The sequence below is a fragment of the Solanum lycopersicum genome, chromosome 12 (assembly GCF_036512215.1).
Source record: "Solanum lycopersicum chromosome 12, SLM_r2.1".
NCBI lineage: Eukaryota > Viridiplantae > Streptophyta > Magnoliopsida > Solanales > Solanaceae > Solanum > Solanum lycopersicum.
This window is the reverse complement of record NC_090811.1, coordinates 61379095-61393573: the sequence shown is the minus strand read 5'-3', so window position 1 is coordinate 61393573 and position 14479 is coordinate 61379095. Positions and strand designations below refer to the sequence as shown.

Here is a 14479-nt window from a genome sequence, read left to right as displayed (position 1 = left end):
ATGCTTGTATACAAATGTGTACACTCAGTGTTAACAAACTCAGAACCATTATCAGTACGAATGCTTTTAACTAATAAGTTGAACTGAGTTTTGACTAGAGTAAAGAAATTTTTCAATACAACACAAACATCACTCTTCAACTTTATTAGAAACAGCCACAACATTCTAGTATAATCATCCACTATAGTGACAAAGAATCTATTGCCATCATATGTAGGAGTATGAAATGGACCCCAAACATCTATATGTATCAACTGGAATGGACTAGAAGACATAGTAGAGCTATTTGGAAAAGGAAGTCTTGGTTGTTTAGCTAGAGGACATATTGTACAGTTTTGAACCTCATTTGAACACTGTGTAACTGGAAGATTGAGAGTTCTAGCTAAAACATTTGATGAAGTATGACCAAGACTTTGGTGCCATAGGACAGTTTGTGAACTTGATGAACCATCATGAACCAAATGAGAGTATTCTTGAGAGGTAGTACTATCTGCAGAAGATGAGGGATGAGGAATGAGATAAAGTCCAGCCTGCTCTCTACCAATCACCTTCACCTGCCCAGTGGAGAGATCCTGAATAGTCACAAAGTCAGGATAGAAAAATAGTGCACACTGTAGATTCTTAGTAATTTTTGATACTGACAATAGACTGAACTTAAAGTCAGGAATAAGAAGAACATTGTTGATAATGTCTTGTGAGGTCATACTACTAGAACCTGTATGTGTGATCAATGTACTATCTCCATTTGGTAGTTGTACACTTCTAGGTGCATCAACAGGCAGTGGATGTTTATTAATCAATAATTGTGAGTGAGGAGTCATATGGTTTGTTGCACCAGAGTCTATAATCCATCCTGTATGTGCTATATTAGCTGAAAGAGCAGTGACATTACCTGATGAAGGATAGTTCTCTTGAGCTAGATTTGCACTGGAATGTGCATTTGAGTCTCTTTCAGTGGTGCTCTGCCTATTTGATTGACCAAGCATCTGCAAGATTTGATTATATTGATCTTGCAATGCATTCAATCCTTTGTGATACTCAACAGAATCAGATTGTCTATCACCTCTACCATAACCTTGATTTCTTGGATTCTCAACTCTATTAAAATCAGAATGATCAGTGTCACTAATTACATTATTAGCAGATGGATAAGATCTCCTATCATTACTTGATCTTCCTCTTCCTTGACCATTGTAAGTAGGACCAGTAGAACCTCTTTTCTTTCTTTCATAACCAGGTGGATATCCATGAAGTTTATAACACACAGCTTGCATGTGTCTTGTTCTTTTACAGTAATCACAAAATGCATTTGGATCATAGTTTGAACTAGTATTAAACCTTGGTTTGGGAACTGATGATTGAGCAGTAAACAATGCATTCAGATCAGATGAACTTGAACTGTGAGAAGTTTGTGACATGATATGTTGGCTTTCTCTTTCAATAAGTAGTGAGTATGCCTTATTTATAGTAGGCAGAGGTACCATCATTAGTATTTGGCTTCTAGCTTGCTCATATGAACCATTTAATCCCATGAGAAACTGCAGTAACTTCTGATTGTGCATGAACACTACAAATTCTCTTGAATTCACACAATCACAACTAGGAACAGGTGCCAAACTATCATACTCTACCCACAACTCACGCAGCTTAGAGAAATAGCTTGAGATTGAACTTGTACCATGGCTAATAGTAGCAATCTCTTTGTGTAGTTGAAAGATACGTGATCCATCAATCTTGTCATATCTTTCACACAATTCCTTCCATACAACTGCTGCATTGGTAGAATAAACAATGCCTCCAAGTAACTCCTTCGACACACGATTCATGATCCACGAAAGCACTATGGCATTGCATCGTTCCCATAGATTTGTCAAGTTAGGACCATATAACTCTTTTCTGCATGATCCATCAATAAATCCAAGTTTATTGCGACCTATAATTGCAATTTTCATAGCTCGACTCCATACTGAAAAATTATCAGCTCCAGTTAGTTGAATTGAACTAAGTAATACACCTGAATTGTCTATTGAATGTAAGAACAAAGGATGATTATGGCTCAGCTTCTCCGGCAACTCGTTATCGACAGTTGCCATGGTTTTGGCTGAGATCTTGAAGCTCTACTGTGTTGGCTCTGATACCATGTTAATCTTCTTGCAGTTGAGGCATGTTAATCATGCATGAACATGAAGTTACGTAGAGAAGAAGGGAAGAAAAGAAACAGAGAAGAACAGGGAAGAACAAGGAAGTAGAAGCAGTATAGAGGAAGAAACTTGTATTCCTTTGTGTATTTCAAAAGTGTATTTGTAATCTGTACATTGAACTAGTTATATACAAGAATAAAAGACTGAATTTATTCTAACTACTTCTAACAAACTTCTAACTACTTTAACAACTTCTTTGATATATAGTCCTCTTAATTACAATTATTTACATAATGAACCTAACACTATAGTTTTAAGTAATGCCTTCTTAATACTCGGCCGGTACTTTTGGATTCAAAGGTACGAGAAGAGGAACACTTTACAAATGCTTATAAAATAGAAACAATAATAACAAGCATAAAAAGAACAATAAATGTGCAACACAACGAGAAATTAAGAGGAATAAGATTTTTACTTTAGGTTTTGACGGTTTGTATAATATGAAGTTGTGAATTCAAAGAAACGGTGAAGTATGAATTGAAGGCTAAATGATAAAGACATAACAAGTAAGATATTATGATTAATGTTAATATTTATTATGTGTAGGTAAAAGTAGTAAAATATTGTTGTCTTAATGAGTTATCGATTTACCCTGTATTAAAAATCAATATTGAATCGATAATCTGATAATTTTTCTATAAAGTTATTAAAAAATCGTTAACCTATTAGCAATAAATCAATGACACTTTTTTCTGTTCAATTTATCGGTCGGTTCTATTTTCAAACACCCCTAGTGTATCCTATAGATTATATCATCCTAACTAACACATTTTTAAATTTGTATAATTGCTAATATTTTATAATGTATCATATAAGATTATATTACTATAATATTTTGATAGATACAATACTTAGATAAATTGTATCATTTTTCATCATTATAAGGTATCATATATCATCAATTTGGAGAATAACCTACAAAATATGATACATGGTAGAATTAAAAAAAAAAGATAAGAAAATATATATCGACCCAATTATATTCGTGTATATAATGTATCATAAACTACACCAATACATTGTATATGTATTGTATCGTATATACAATGTATCAAATTACATTAAAGATGTATGCACTTGCATATAATAATGGGATACTTTTATAAAACTACTCAAAATATACTAATCGTAATTGTATCACTTTTCATCATCATATGATATCATATATCATCAATTTGAAGAATAATCTAAAAAATATGATACATGGTAGAATTATAAAGAACATAAGAGATAAGAAAAAAGATATTGACCTAATCACATTAGTGCATATAATGTATCATAAACTACACCAATACATGGTATATTTAATGTATCATTTTATATATATATATATATATATATATATATATATATATATAATGTATTAAATTACATTAATAATGTATGTGATTGCATATAATAATGGGATACTTTCATAATATAACCACTCAAAATAAAATAATTGTACTACATAACTGTAGTTTGATAATTACAAGCTATAGGTATATTTTAAATGGCAGTCCTTGTATATTCGGTATTATATTTGTATTAATACAAAATTTGAAAATTTGAAGAAAAAAAAAAAGGAAAGGGAGGTAATTTTGATTGTGGAAAGGAAAACAGTCACTTAATTGACGCGATCATATCTCTTTGCCAAATAGCATTCATTCATACAAGCAACACCAGTAGTTCACGTTATCATTGTCACTTTGCAATTCAAAGAATTTCATTATTATACAAGCAAGCAAGTAATACAATGAATTCAACTTATCTGTATGTATCTCGAATTTTTATGCCGAAACGTATTTTTGATTTGCATTGGTTCGTGTTTTTTATTTGCATTAATCTAAATGAAGAACTTGAAAAAACATAGCAATTGAATTGATTTGTATATGTATGACAGTTTCATTCGAATAGTTGTTTGCAACCATATTCTAATAGATCGAGAATTAACTATTTTTATTTGTGATTGTATAATTACTCCATTGATAATTGGAGATCTTGGTTGAAGAATCTATTTTCAGCGATCTAAAGGGATGGTTGATATCTACAATTTGAGTACATAAATGTATAAAAGTAGAAATCAATTGTATAATCTACTCTAGTTTATGTCAAAGTGTTTGTATGTTCTAAAAAATAATCTAAAATGTATAAAAACTGGATATACAAAATTTGAAATGAAACCAGATACATAATTGTATATGCGTAAGAAGTTGTAACTTAGTTGAATACATATAAATAGTTGGAACACTTCAGACACAAACACTCATATACAAAATCGGTTGTATACATATAACACTTCAAATACAAACACTTTATGTACAAAACATGTTGTATACGTATAATACTTCAAATACAAAGACTTCATATACAAAATCAATTAAATAGGTATAACACTTCAAATACAAACACTTCATATACCAAATCAATTGACTACGTATAACACTTCAAATACAAACATTTCATACACAAAATCAGTTGAATACATATAACACTTCATATACAAACACTTCATATACAAGATCAGTTAAATATGTATAACACTTCAAATACAAACACTTCATATACAAAATCAGATAAATATAAATCACGAATGGGAGGGAATGAGTGGAAATTTCAAAAAAATTGCAATCAATTTTGATTGAGAGAATAAAAAAGAAAATAAGAGTAAGTGATTGAAGAGAGAAAATGACTCCTTTTGTATATGAGGAAAAGAGTGTTGTACACGGTTACATAAATAAGAAGAATTGAAAAAAAATGTAATTATGGAGATTAAATGATTGTAAATGGTAATATAAACAAACATTAGCTACAGTAATAATTAAGTAGTTTAAATTTGCATAACTAAGATGCTACATTTTGAAAGAAAATACTACTACACTTCGCAAAATATACTGCTATTTTTAAAAGAAAAAAAACTAATTTTGCTGCTTATAAATTTTTCCCAAGAAAATAACCACAAAATTGAACGGATGAAGTATCTTTTATGAGGAAAGTATGTACTAGGACACAAATGATAAGTCTATTATGGGACGAACATGGGTTGTAGTGTAGTGGTGAGATTATTGGGATTGCTCCACCTCATTTACTCTGAGGTCTCTATTTGAGTCTTTGGCGTATGGAGAAAGTCATGTTTGGAGCACATTCCTAAATAGATCCTGCAATCCGCGATCTGAATTTAACCAGAGTTTATATACTGACTCGAGAAACTAGTGGAAAACCACAACAAAAAAAAAAGTCTATCGTGGGTAGTTTCTTCAAGTAATAATACTAGAGAAGATCTTTGTTATTCTAATTAATGCAAAAAAGGGATTTTGTAGATTTTCAAATTCTTATCAAAAGATAGAAATAGACTATTTCATTTTATGAAATTGGCAAATAAGTATTGATTGAGACTACACCTATGATCCAAAGTGGCCTTACTTTCTACACAAACCATTTGTTTTTGAGATTGTCTATATTATCTTTCATTTATTACCACATATCACAACTAAACACATGATAAAAGGCACATATAGGAAATAAGTCCAATCAAGTTGCTTTATTTATTGGAGGTCAATTTTTTGTATTGGTCCAACTTTTCTCAATTTTGTGGTGGTAAATCTCTTATGTTAATTAACCTCATGAATATGGTAAAGGGGACAAGAAAAAAAGGGGGCAAGAGAAATTAAAGGAAAAGGAGTGGAGGCATATAAGAAGGAGACAGATCTTCCAAGTGTCACCAATCATCATACATATAATGGATGAATTTTTATGGGAGTTCACAATAAGTAAAGCAAAGCTAAGACAAGAAAAAAAAAGGCTAAAAAAAAGAAGGAAAAAAGAAGAAGATATATACATTTGTTTCTGAAAAATAATTAAGTAAATTAAAATATTTTTTTTAATAAATATTTTAAGGTTTTAGATGTAAAACTCAAGCTCATGCGCAAAAAAGTTGGTCAACACATAATCGAGTATATATAATAGTGTCATCTCATTTTTTTTCTAATTTTAAACTTGATTTTTTCTTAATAAAATTAGTCATATGCAATTCAATCTTATATAATTCCGTTTAAAATAACATCCCCCTCCCCCTCCTCCCTCCCCATTCCCATTAAGGGCAAATTTAGGGGTAGCGAAGGGGTTCACCCGAACCAACTACTCAGTAAAAAAAATATATTATATATAAGACGTTTTTAAAGTGTATATATGTTGAATCTATTGAGTATAAGATTAAAAGTTAATTCAAACTTCAGTAGTTGAAAGAGTTCAAAAATTACCTTGAGATTCACCTTCAAAAACCTAATTAAGTATTATATTTTTATTTTCTAAAACCCCACACACTTTCCCTATATCCCCATACATTTATTTTTCTACAATGATAATGCAAGAAGATGGGGAATATAGGCCATATGTGTAAACTCTCATGGGTTCAAACAAAAGGTTCCAAGTGATGATGAGTAGCTATAAAATAAATATTTCTATTAGTGTATGTGCTATATAGGTAAAGTGTCCCTTTGACTAAAAAGCCAATATATATAGTACGGATGATGTTTATGTTTGTTTCATTTGTAGCAAAACAAATGGCAATACTATGTGAAATATTGTTACTTAAAATGGCCAATAAATGTTTAGAAACTTCTCTACTTAATTCATTATATCATTTCAAATCTTGCAAACAAAGTTAGAGTATAAAATTAGGCAATTTTCAGATAAAATAAATATAAAATTTATATTTGTATACTATAATAAAATTTATATAATTGCGCTCCATAGCAAACATAGATATATATAACTCGCTATGCATATACAATTGAAGTGAATTGTATAAAACGAAAAAGAGAAAAAGACTTGGGCAGAGAATTATATAAAACGAAGTGTATAAAACGAATTGTATAAAATGAATTGTATAATTATAAGTGTATAGGACGATTATATACTATTTGAATTTGTATAAAAATGAAAAAGAGAGAAAGGCAAAAGAGACTTTGACAGGGAACATACAATTGAATCGAATTTCATAAAACGAGAGGAAGAGAGAAATTATATACAATATGAATTTGTATAAAACGAGAAAGAGAGAAAGGCAAAAGAGACTTGGGTAGGGGAGTACTTTTTATTGTATAACTATACGTGTATAAGACAAAAATATATGTATTTGCATGTGCATATACAATTTTTCTTGTTTTACACAATTAGAAACACAATTTATACAATTCTATTGTATAGAGCGACATATGAGAGGGAGAGAGGGAGAGTGGCAAGCGAGAATATGAGGGAGAGACGGACTGACAAACAATTTACTATGGAACACAAATAAATCAAAATATAACTGCTATATTTATTTTATATTATTAGTTTGTCATTCTATACAAATATCCCTATAGAATTTAGGAAAAATAACTTAAATACACAACTATAAGTTTTATATTCTCTAATTTTCCTTTCTTTTTTTAAATATTACATAATTCTTTTTTTTAATTTTATTAGAAGTGTATAGATACATAAAATTATCTCTCCTATAATACACAATCCCCCAATATAATGCCTATTTTTTCTCCACAAAAACACTCAATCTTCTAAATCAGTTTTTGGATTTTGAATTATTAATTTTAATTAAAACACCCAATTTTAAAATTTTGAATTTCAAAATTCAAAAAATTTGAAATTTCAAAAAACTGCACAATTTCTCTCCCGTTCTTATTGTTCTTTTTATTCCATCACGTCTTCAATTCTTCTTACTCCATCATCGATTAGTACTAGTTTGTCAGGTTCAGAAAATAATCTTGTTTCACTTACAAAGTCTCCAGCTTTCGTCAAAATCATCGGTTTTTCTTTTCTATGCCCTTTTCATCATTCTCAGAAGCTTTTCATCAGATATCACTACTGTCTCTAACCCCACAACCCCTTCTCTAGAATTTCCTATGTCTTTCACTTCCACACCCACTGCCAGTAACAATCCATCTCCGCGGATTATAATGTTTAGTCTATGATTTGATACATGAATTAGATGTGTATTATATGATTTCCTACGTATCAAGGGTTTTTGAAATTTTTTATCATGTATCAGTAATTAATTTCAATAACTGCGCCATCAAGTGTGCTTGTTGATACATTTTGAATCAGTGTGTATAGTGTTTTAGACAAAGAATTGATATATGAAGTGTTTGCTGATACATTTTGAATCAGTGTGCTTGCTGATACATTTTGAATCCATCAAGTGTGTATAGTGTTTTAGATGATGCATTGATACATTTTGAATCCATCAAGTGTGCTTGCTGATACATTTTGAATCAGTGTTTATAGTGTTTTAGACGATGCATTGATACATGAATTTGTTGTGTATCGAAGTTTAACAGATTGTTCATAAAAAATGTATTCAAAATAGATGATATAATCTTTGATTTTCAAAATTTGAAATTAATATCCAATTACGTGCGGATTTAATGCTAATTAATGATCTGTTACCGTAAATTAAGCTATTTTAGTTAACAAGTTTAAATGTACCGTTTTTTCCCCATTTTTTTCTTAACAGTTCAAACTTACCATGTATCACTACAGTCTAAAGTAACACGGCACAAAAATTTTAAGAGATTTTTAGTAAATACAAAATTTATCGAGACAGAATGTAATTATTGAATTACACTATGGAATTCCTTAAATTTTTACAATAATTTATACTTGTTTAATTTGATCATGCTTCCTAAAATTGATTCTGCTCAGCAATTCACTCATATTGTATCCAAAATAATTAATAAAGAATCGTTCTACGTTCTTCTCAGACAGAAAGATCCTCCCTCATCATCTATAATTATTTTTATCAACAAATTACTTTTTAATTTAGTTAACGATTTCTACATTTCTTTTATTAATTATAATTATATTTTTTAAAAATATATTTAGTTTTACATTGAATAATAAATAATATTTTCTCTTTTAAAAAAGAATGACCTTATTTTGTTTTTAGTCTGTTTAAAAAAAATGGCTTCTTTCTTTTTTTGGTAATACTTTATGAATTTTAACTTTTCACATGGTATACTTAAGATCACACGATTAACAAAATTTTTTGTATATTTGATATAACTTTAATTTAGAACGACAAAATTAAAAATTCTTTTTTCTTTTCTTAAACTGCGTTTCAAGTCAAACTAAGTCATTCTTTTTTAAACGATAGAGTAGTGTAAAATAAACAAATCATGTACTAGTGTTGACATTGGTTAAAGACTTAAAAGTGCATTAAACATATTTTAGGGTGTGTTTGGTATATGAAGGAAAATATTTTTCATGCCTACCCTCGACCTCCCCCTCCACCCTCCCCTCCTACCCCCAAAAAAATTTACGTTTATTTTTAAAAAATATTTTAAACTTCATAGTTTCATTTTTTTCACTCCTACCTTTGCCCCCACCCACACGCCATCCCCCTACCACCCTCCCACCCACTCCCCAAAAAACTAATTTTAAGTTTGTTTTTAAAAAATATTTTCAACTTTAAAACTTTCATTTTTTTCGTCCCTACAATCGACCCCCAAATTTTAAGTTTGTTTCTAAAACATATTTCAACATCAAATTTTTATTTTTTCACCTCTACCTCCCCTCCCCCCCCCCCTTCTCCGCCCTCCCCAACCCCAACCTCGGTTTTCTTTTTTTTTACTTTTATAATACAATAAAACTAAATGAACTATTTGCAACATATTTCATATACAATCCGTTGCTGGATTCTTAAATAGAGTACTATTACGCATGAAAATATGGGTAAACTAGTATTTTATCCAACTCATTTGTTACCCAATTCATTCTTACCTATATCAAATATGGACGGATTAAACTATTATCCATTTTATATTGACCCATTTTTAACCCGTCCAAATTTAACCTAAACCCGCTCATTTACCACTACTGTCTATGATAATAACAACTCAAAAAATCTTCAAAAAGAAAATTCAAAAAAGTGCAAAAAGCAAAAGCATGAGAAGAGAATTTCTTCAAGTTAAAATGAACAATTTGGAACAAACATGCCATGGAGCTCCTTTTTTCTATGTTAGGTACAATTTTTGTACTAAAGTAGCAAGTTGTAAATAGCTGTGTTTACAAGATTGTTAAGCTAATAATAATGGTTAAAAGCTTCTCCATCGATCGATAGAGTTCATTAAAATTAAAAAAGTCTTTGCCTAAATTAACAAAAACCAAATTAATACGTATTATATTAGTCAAAATAAGTACATTGTTTAACGTGAAAGTAAGAGACTCTATATATACATTTTATTTTCCCCACGTTAATTCCTCACTAATAAAGTTGGGACTCCAAATGCAAGGAAAACCTAGAATCGTGATTTGACCTGCCTCAATTTTCTCTAATAATAGAAATTACTTTTATATTCTTCATCAACGTGTCTGTGTCTGCTTCATATCGAAGGTATTTTTAATTTTTTATTAGGTGTGTTTGCTTAATGTCGAGTGTTTTTTTTTTGAAATTTCAACGTCTATACTTTAATGATGCTTTACAAATGTTTTTTCATTGATAGTTTGATCCCTCTCAATATTTTTTTTTTTGCAAAACTCAACATAGGCAAAATATTGATAAAGTCATTCAATATTTGTCAAATAAAAAAATATACTGTTTTCTTAGAAATGATGAAGATTAAAAAAAATGTGTCACACAAATTAAAACAAAATAAATACATAAACCATGCATAATTTGTTTGACGAGCATGGGTGATGGGACTTTGTATTTTTTTATCCCTCATTTTTGCTCACTTAATAACTCAAACTCATAAAGTAAGATGTACTTATCATATCCCGGCTATTCCCAATCTCGATTAGAACCTCTCTAGTCACGGGACTTTGCGTATAGTTTCTAAATAAAGCAAATTTGGATAGACATCATAATAATTACTTTCGACTTGTAATAATATTTTGACATTTACTAATATCGAACTATCGGAAAATATAATACTTTCAATAAGGAAAAAAAATGTTAATAATTTAATATTAGTCCTATTGATAAGCATTAGTACACACAAGAAAAAAAAGGGATGATTAAATTTATTTGATATGAGTCTCAAAATAAAAGAATAAAAAAAAAACTGCTTTTTATTTTTAAAATAAACGTTGGCGCGAGACCTTCACCAAACAACTACTTCTATCCAGCTATATGCTAGCCATCCAAGCAAAGACAAAGTTTGTATACTTGCGTTACGGCGCAATAATAATATTATTCGACTCTTAATTAGAGATTTTGAGTTATCATATAAAAAATAATTTTTGTATTTCAAAAAGAATGATTTAATTTAACTTAGAACAAAGTTTAAAAAAAGAAAGAAGACTTTTAGTCCTATGGTTCTAAATTAAAGTTATCATTTAATCTTCTGATCTTAAATATGTTACGTGAAAAATTAAAGTTAAAGTGTTGTCAAAAAAGGAAAGGGGTCATTCTTTTTTAAACAAACTAAAAAGGAAATAGGGACATTCTTTTTTAAACGAATGGAATAACGATAGTTAATTAATTAGTAATTATCATTAATTATATTTTTAACGACAATTAATACTCTTTATATGTCCCAGCGACACTTGATTTAATGACACTTAACTAATGTCGATAAAAACTTTACTACTTTTATTAATATATTTATTTATTACCATTAAAAGTTATTTTTATTTTAATAAATTCAAATTTATATATACATTATATATATATGAACAAAATATGACACATAAAATAAATGTAAAATATCTGAAAGTTCTAGAAATAATTTATATGAAAATATTAAAAGTTTAAATTAAAAAGTTACAATATGCTATGCTATAGTAAATAAATCGTGAAGTACACTCTTTTAATATGGGGCCTCTGTAAAATTATGGGATTACTGTAGAAAGAGAATATAATAAAGAAAAAAAAAGTAAAAGAAGCTTAGGTTCTTATGATTGATACGCCCACAATATAAACTTTATTGTAAAAAAAAAAAAAAAGGACACATGTCATGGAAAACCTACCTTGTTAAGTAAACTTTTAATAAAACAAATAGTTGCTAGGGTTTTGGAGGTATCGTTGCAACATATATTCTAGAAGTTGAGAAAAGACAAATGTATCCAAACAAAAATAATTGCAATAACGTTAGTAATATTATTATTTTTTAAATTTTTTTTGTTTGTTTGCTTATTTTCTTGTTGATTATAATATCTTAAAGATCAAATCTAAGATAAATATCCTCCCCCACAAAGTAGACAAACCTAGATTGGTGCCATTTATTTGATCGTCTTCTTCTTTGTTTAATATTTTTGATGTTTAATTTATTTAAAACTCATATTGAAAAGTAAAGAAAGATACTTTTTATCGAAATGCAACTTTATTTTTATAAATTAAATTTGAAATATATGATTAAAAATAAACAACATATGATTAAGAGTGAATTGATATACACAACTACACACTACAGAGCAAAAGATCATCATGCTAATGACTTGTGCTAGATAATTTAATTCGGAGCATATTATGATATTATCGATTATTTGAAAATTAAGTTAGTAAACATTATAGCAAAAATAACATTTAATAGTAATAAATATATATTTAATAAATAATGATAAAAATTATATTGACAGTATTTAATTATCATTATATTCAATATTATTATAAACACTAGAGACATATTTTTTTTCATCATCTTTAAATAAATATATCTAACAATAATTAAACTATTATCGTCGAAAATCATTTTTCCAAAACGAAAGGAGAATACTGTTGATTATTGATTGGGAAGCAGTAAAAATAGAAAGAGGCGTTTAATAATTGGGACATACGTGACCAAATTAAAATTGATTTCTGTGAATAAAATAAAAATAAAAATTAATCACACAATTAAATTTGGGAGTGACAGTGACCTAAAGTTGTATAGTGCACAAATCACCAACACCACTAATAATTGAGTCAATAAAATATTCGATTTTTATTTCAAAATATCACCTTTTCTTTAACTGCTCACTTTAACATTGTAACGTTAAAAAGGTCCACTATATATACCCCCTTCATATACTTTTGCCTTACCAATTCAATTAACAACACACAAAAAAAACTAACAAATCTCAATTTTACATATAGAGAAATGGATCAAAATTTAGTAGTGGTAGGAAAGAAGTTTTGGAAAATAGTTCGAGTGGCGTTATGCATGTTAAGAAAAGGTATATCAAAGCAGAAAATAATGCTCGATATCAAATTAATGATGAAGCGTAGCAAGACTAGTAGTTACAAAGCCGTGGTACAAAATCTCATGTACCACTTCCACCACCACAACCACAACCAAAATCGTCACCGCACCGACCAAGTCGAGAGTGGTAATTTACCATTTTGCCCTCCACATGAGGATGAGTATTATGAGTTTAGTTGCACTAGCAGCCCAAATTTGGACATGCAAAAACACACTACTATTCATGAAGAAGATGTTGTGATGATGAATGCGGCGGTAATGAAAGCCACATTGGAGATGATTAAGGGTGAAACAACGTCATCAGATAATTATTTTCGTGGGTTCGGGAGACAGTTGAGGGTTACGGACTCGCCTTTTTCGGTGGGAGAAATGGATAATCATGTAGATGAGAAAGCTGATGAGTTCATATCAAAGTTCTATAGAAATTTGAGACGACAATCTTCATTTTCTTCTACTTTATGATTGTAACTATACAATATATGCATGTTTTTCTTCATTTGCAAAGGCAATTTTATTTGATTTTTTGCTTTTGTGTGGGGTAGCTGATTAATATAAACAAAGAAATATAGAAAAAATTATGAAGATTGGAATAATTTGTGGATAGTGTGTGCTTATTTTCTCCATGTATTTGTGTTTTAAACAAAAGAAGTTGTTTAACTTGTGTAAAATACTAATAATCAAAATAAAGAATGAACCTTTCACCGGTAAATAATTGTGTCTTCATTTTAATTTGTTTGTGTTAATTACTATTTAAACCGTCAAGAATATTTTTTTGACCACATATTTTTTAAAGATAATTTTCAATATTAATTACCATTGTGATTGATTATACTTTTTATGTAATTTCTAAATATGTTAATTTTATTTATAGAGGAGTTGAAATTCTTTCTAAATTCACATCACACATTAGTTAATTTGACTCTCTTACTCCAAACCGAAACACATAGTACTCGAGTCAAAATTTCTTGTTCTGTTTGTATAGGAAGGCAGAGCACACTTAATAATATGACATATTCCATCCAGTTTACCACATAAATTTTGATTGATATTCTATATATTTTCATCAAATTAATAATACCATCCGCAGTTATAGTGTTTTTTTGGTTAGAACAACTTAAA

The 14479-nt window shown here is 29.0% G+C and overlaps 1 protein-coding gene across 1 annotated transcript; it reads left to right on the top strand.

The window, feature by feature from the left end:
* The first annotated feature begins 13188 nt into the window (after positions 1-13188).
* On the top strand, positions 13189-14072 carry LOC101247701 (uncharacterized). The gene has a single exon (XM_026028715.2). It carries the CDS (start codon positions 13259-13261, stop codon positions 13820-13822), a length of 564 nt encoding a protein of 187 aa, XP_025884500.1. The 5' UTR covers positions 13189-13258; the 3' UTR covers positions 13823-14072.
* The last annotated feature ends 407 nt before the right edge of the window (positions 14073-14479 follow it).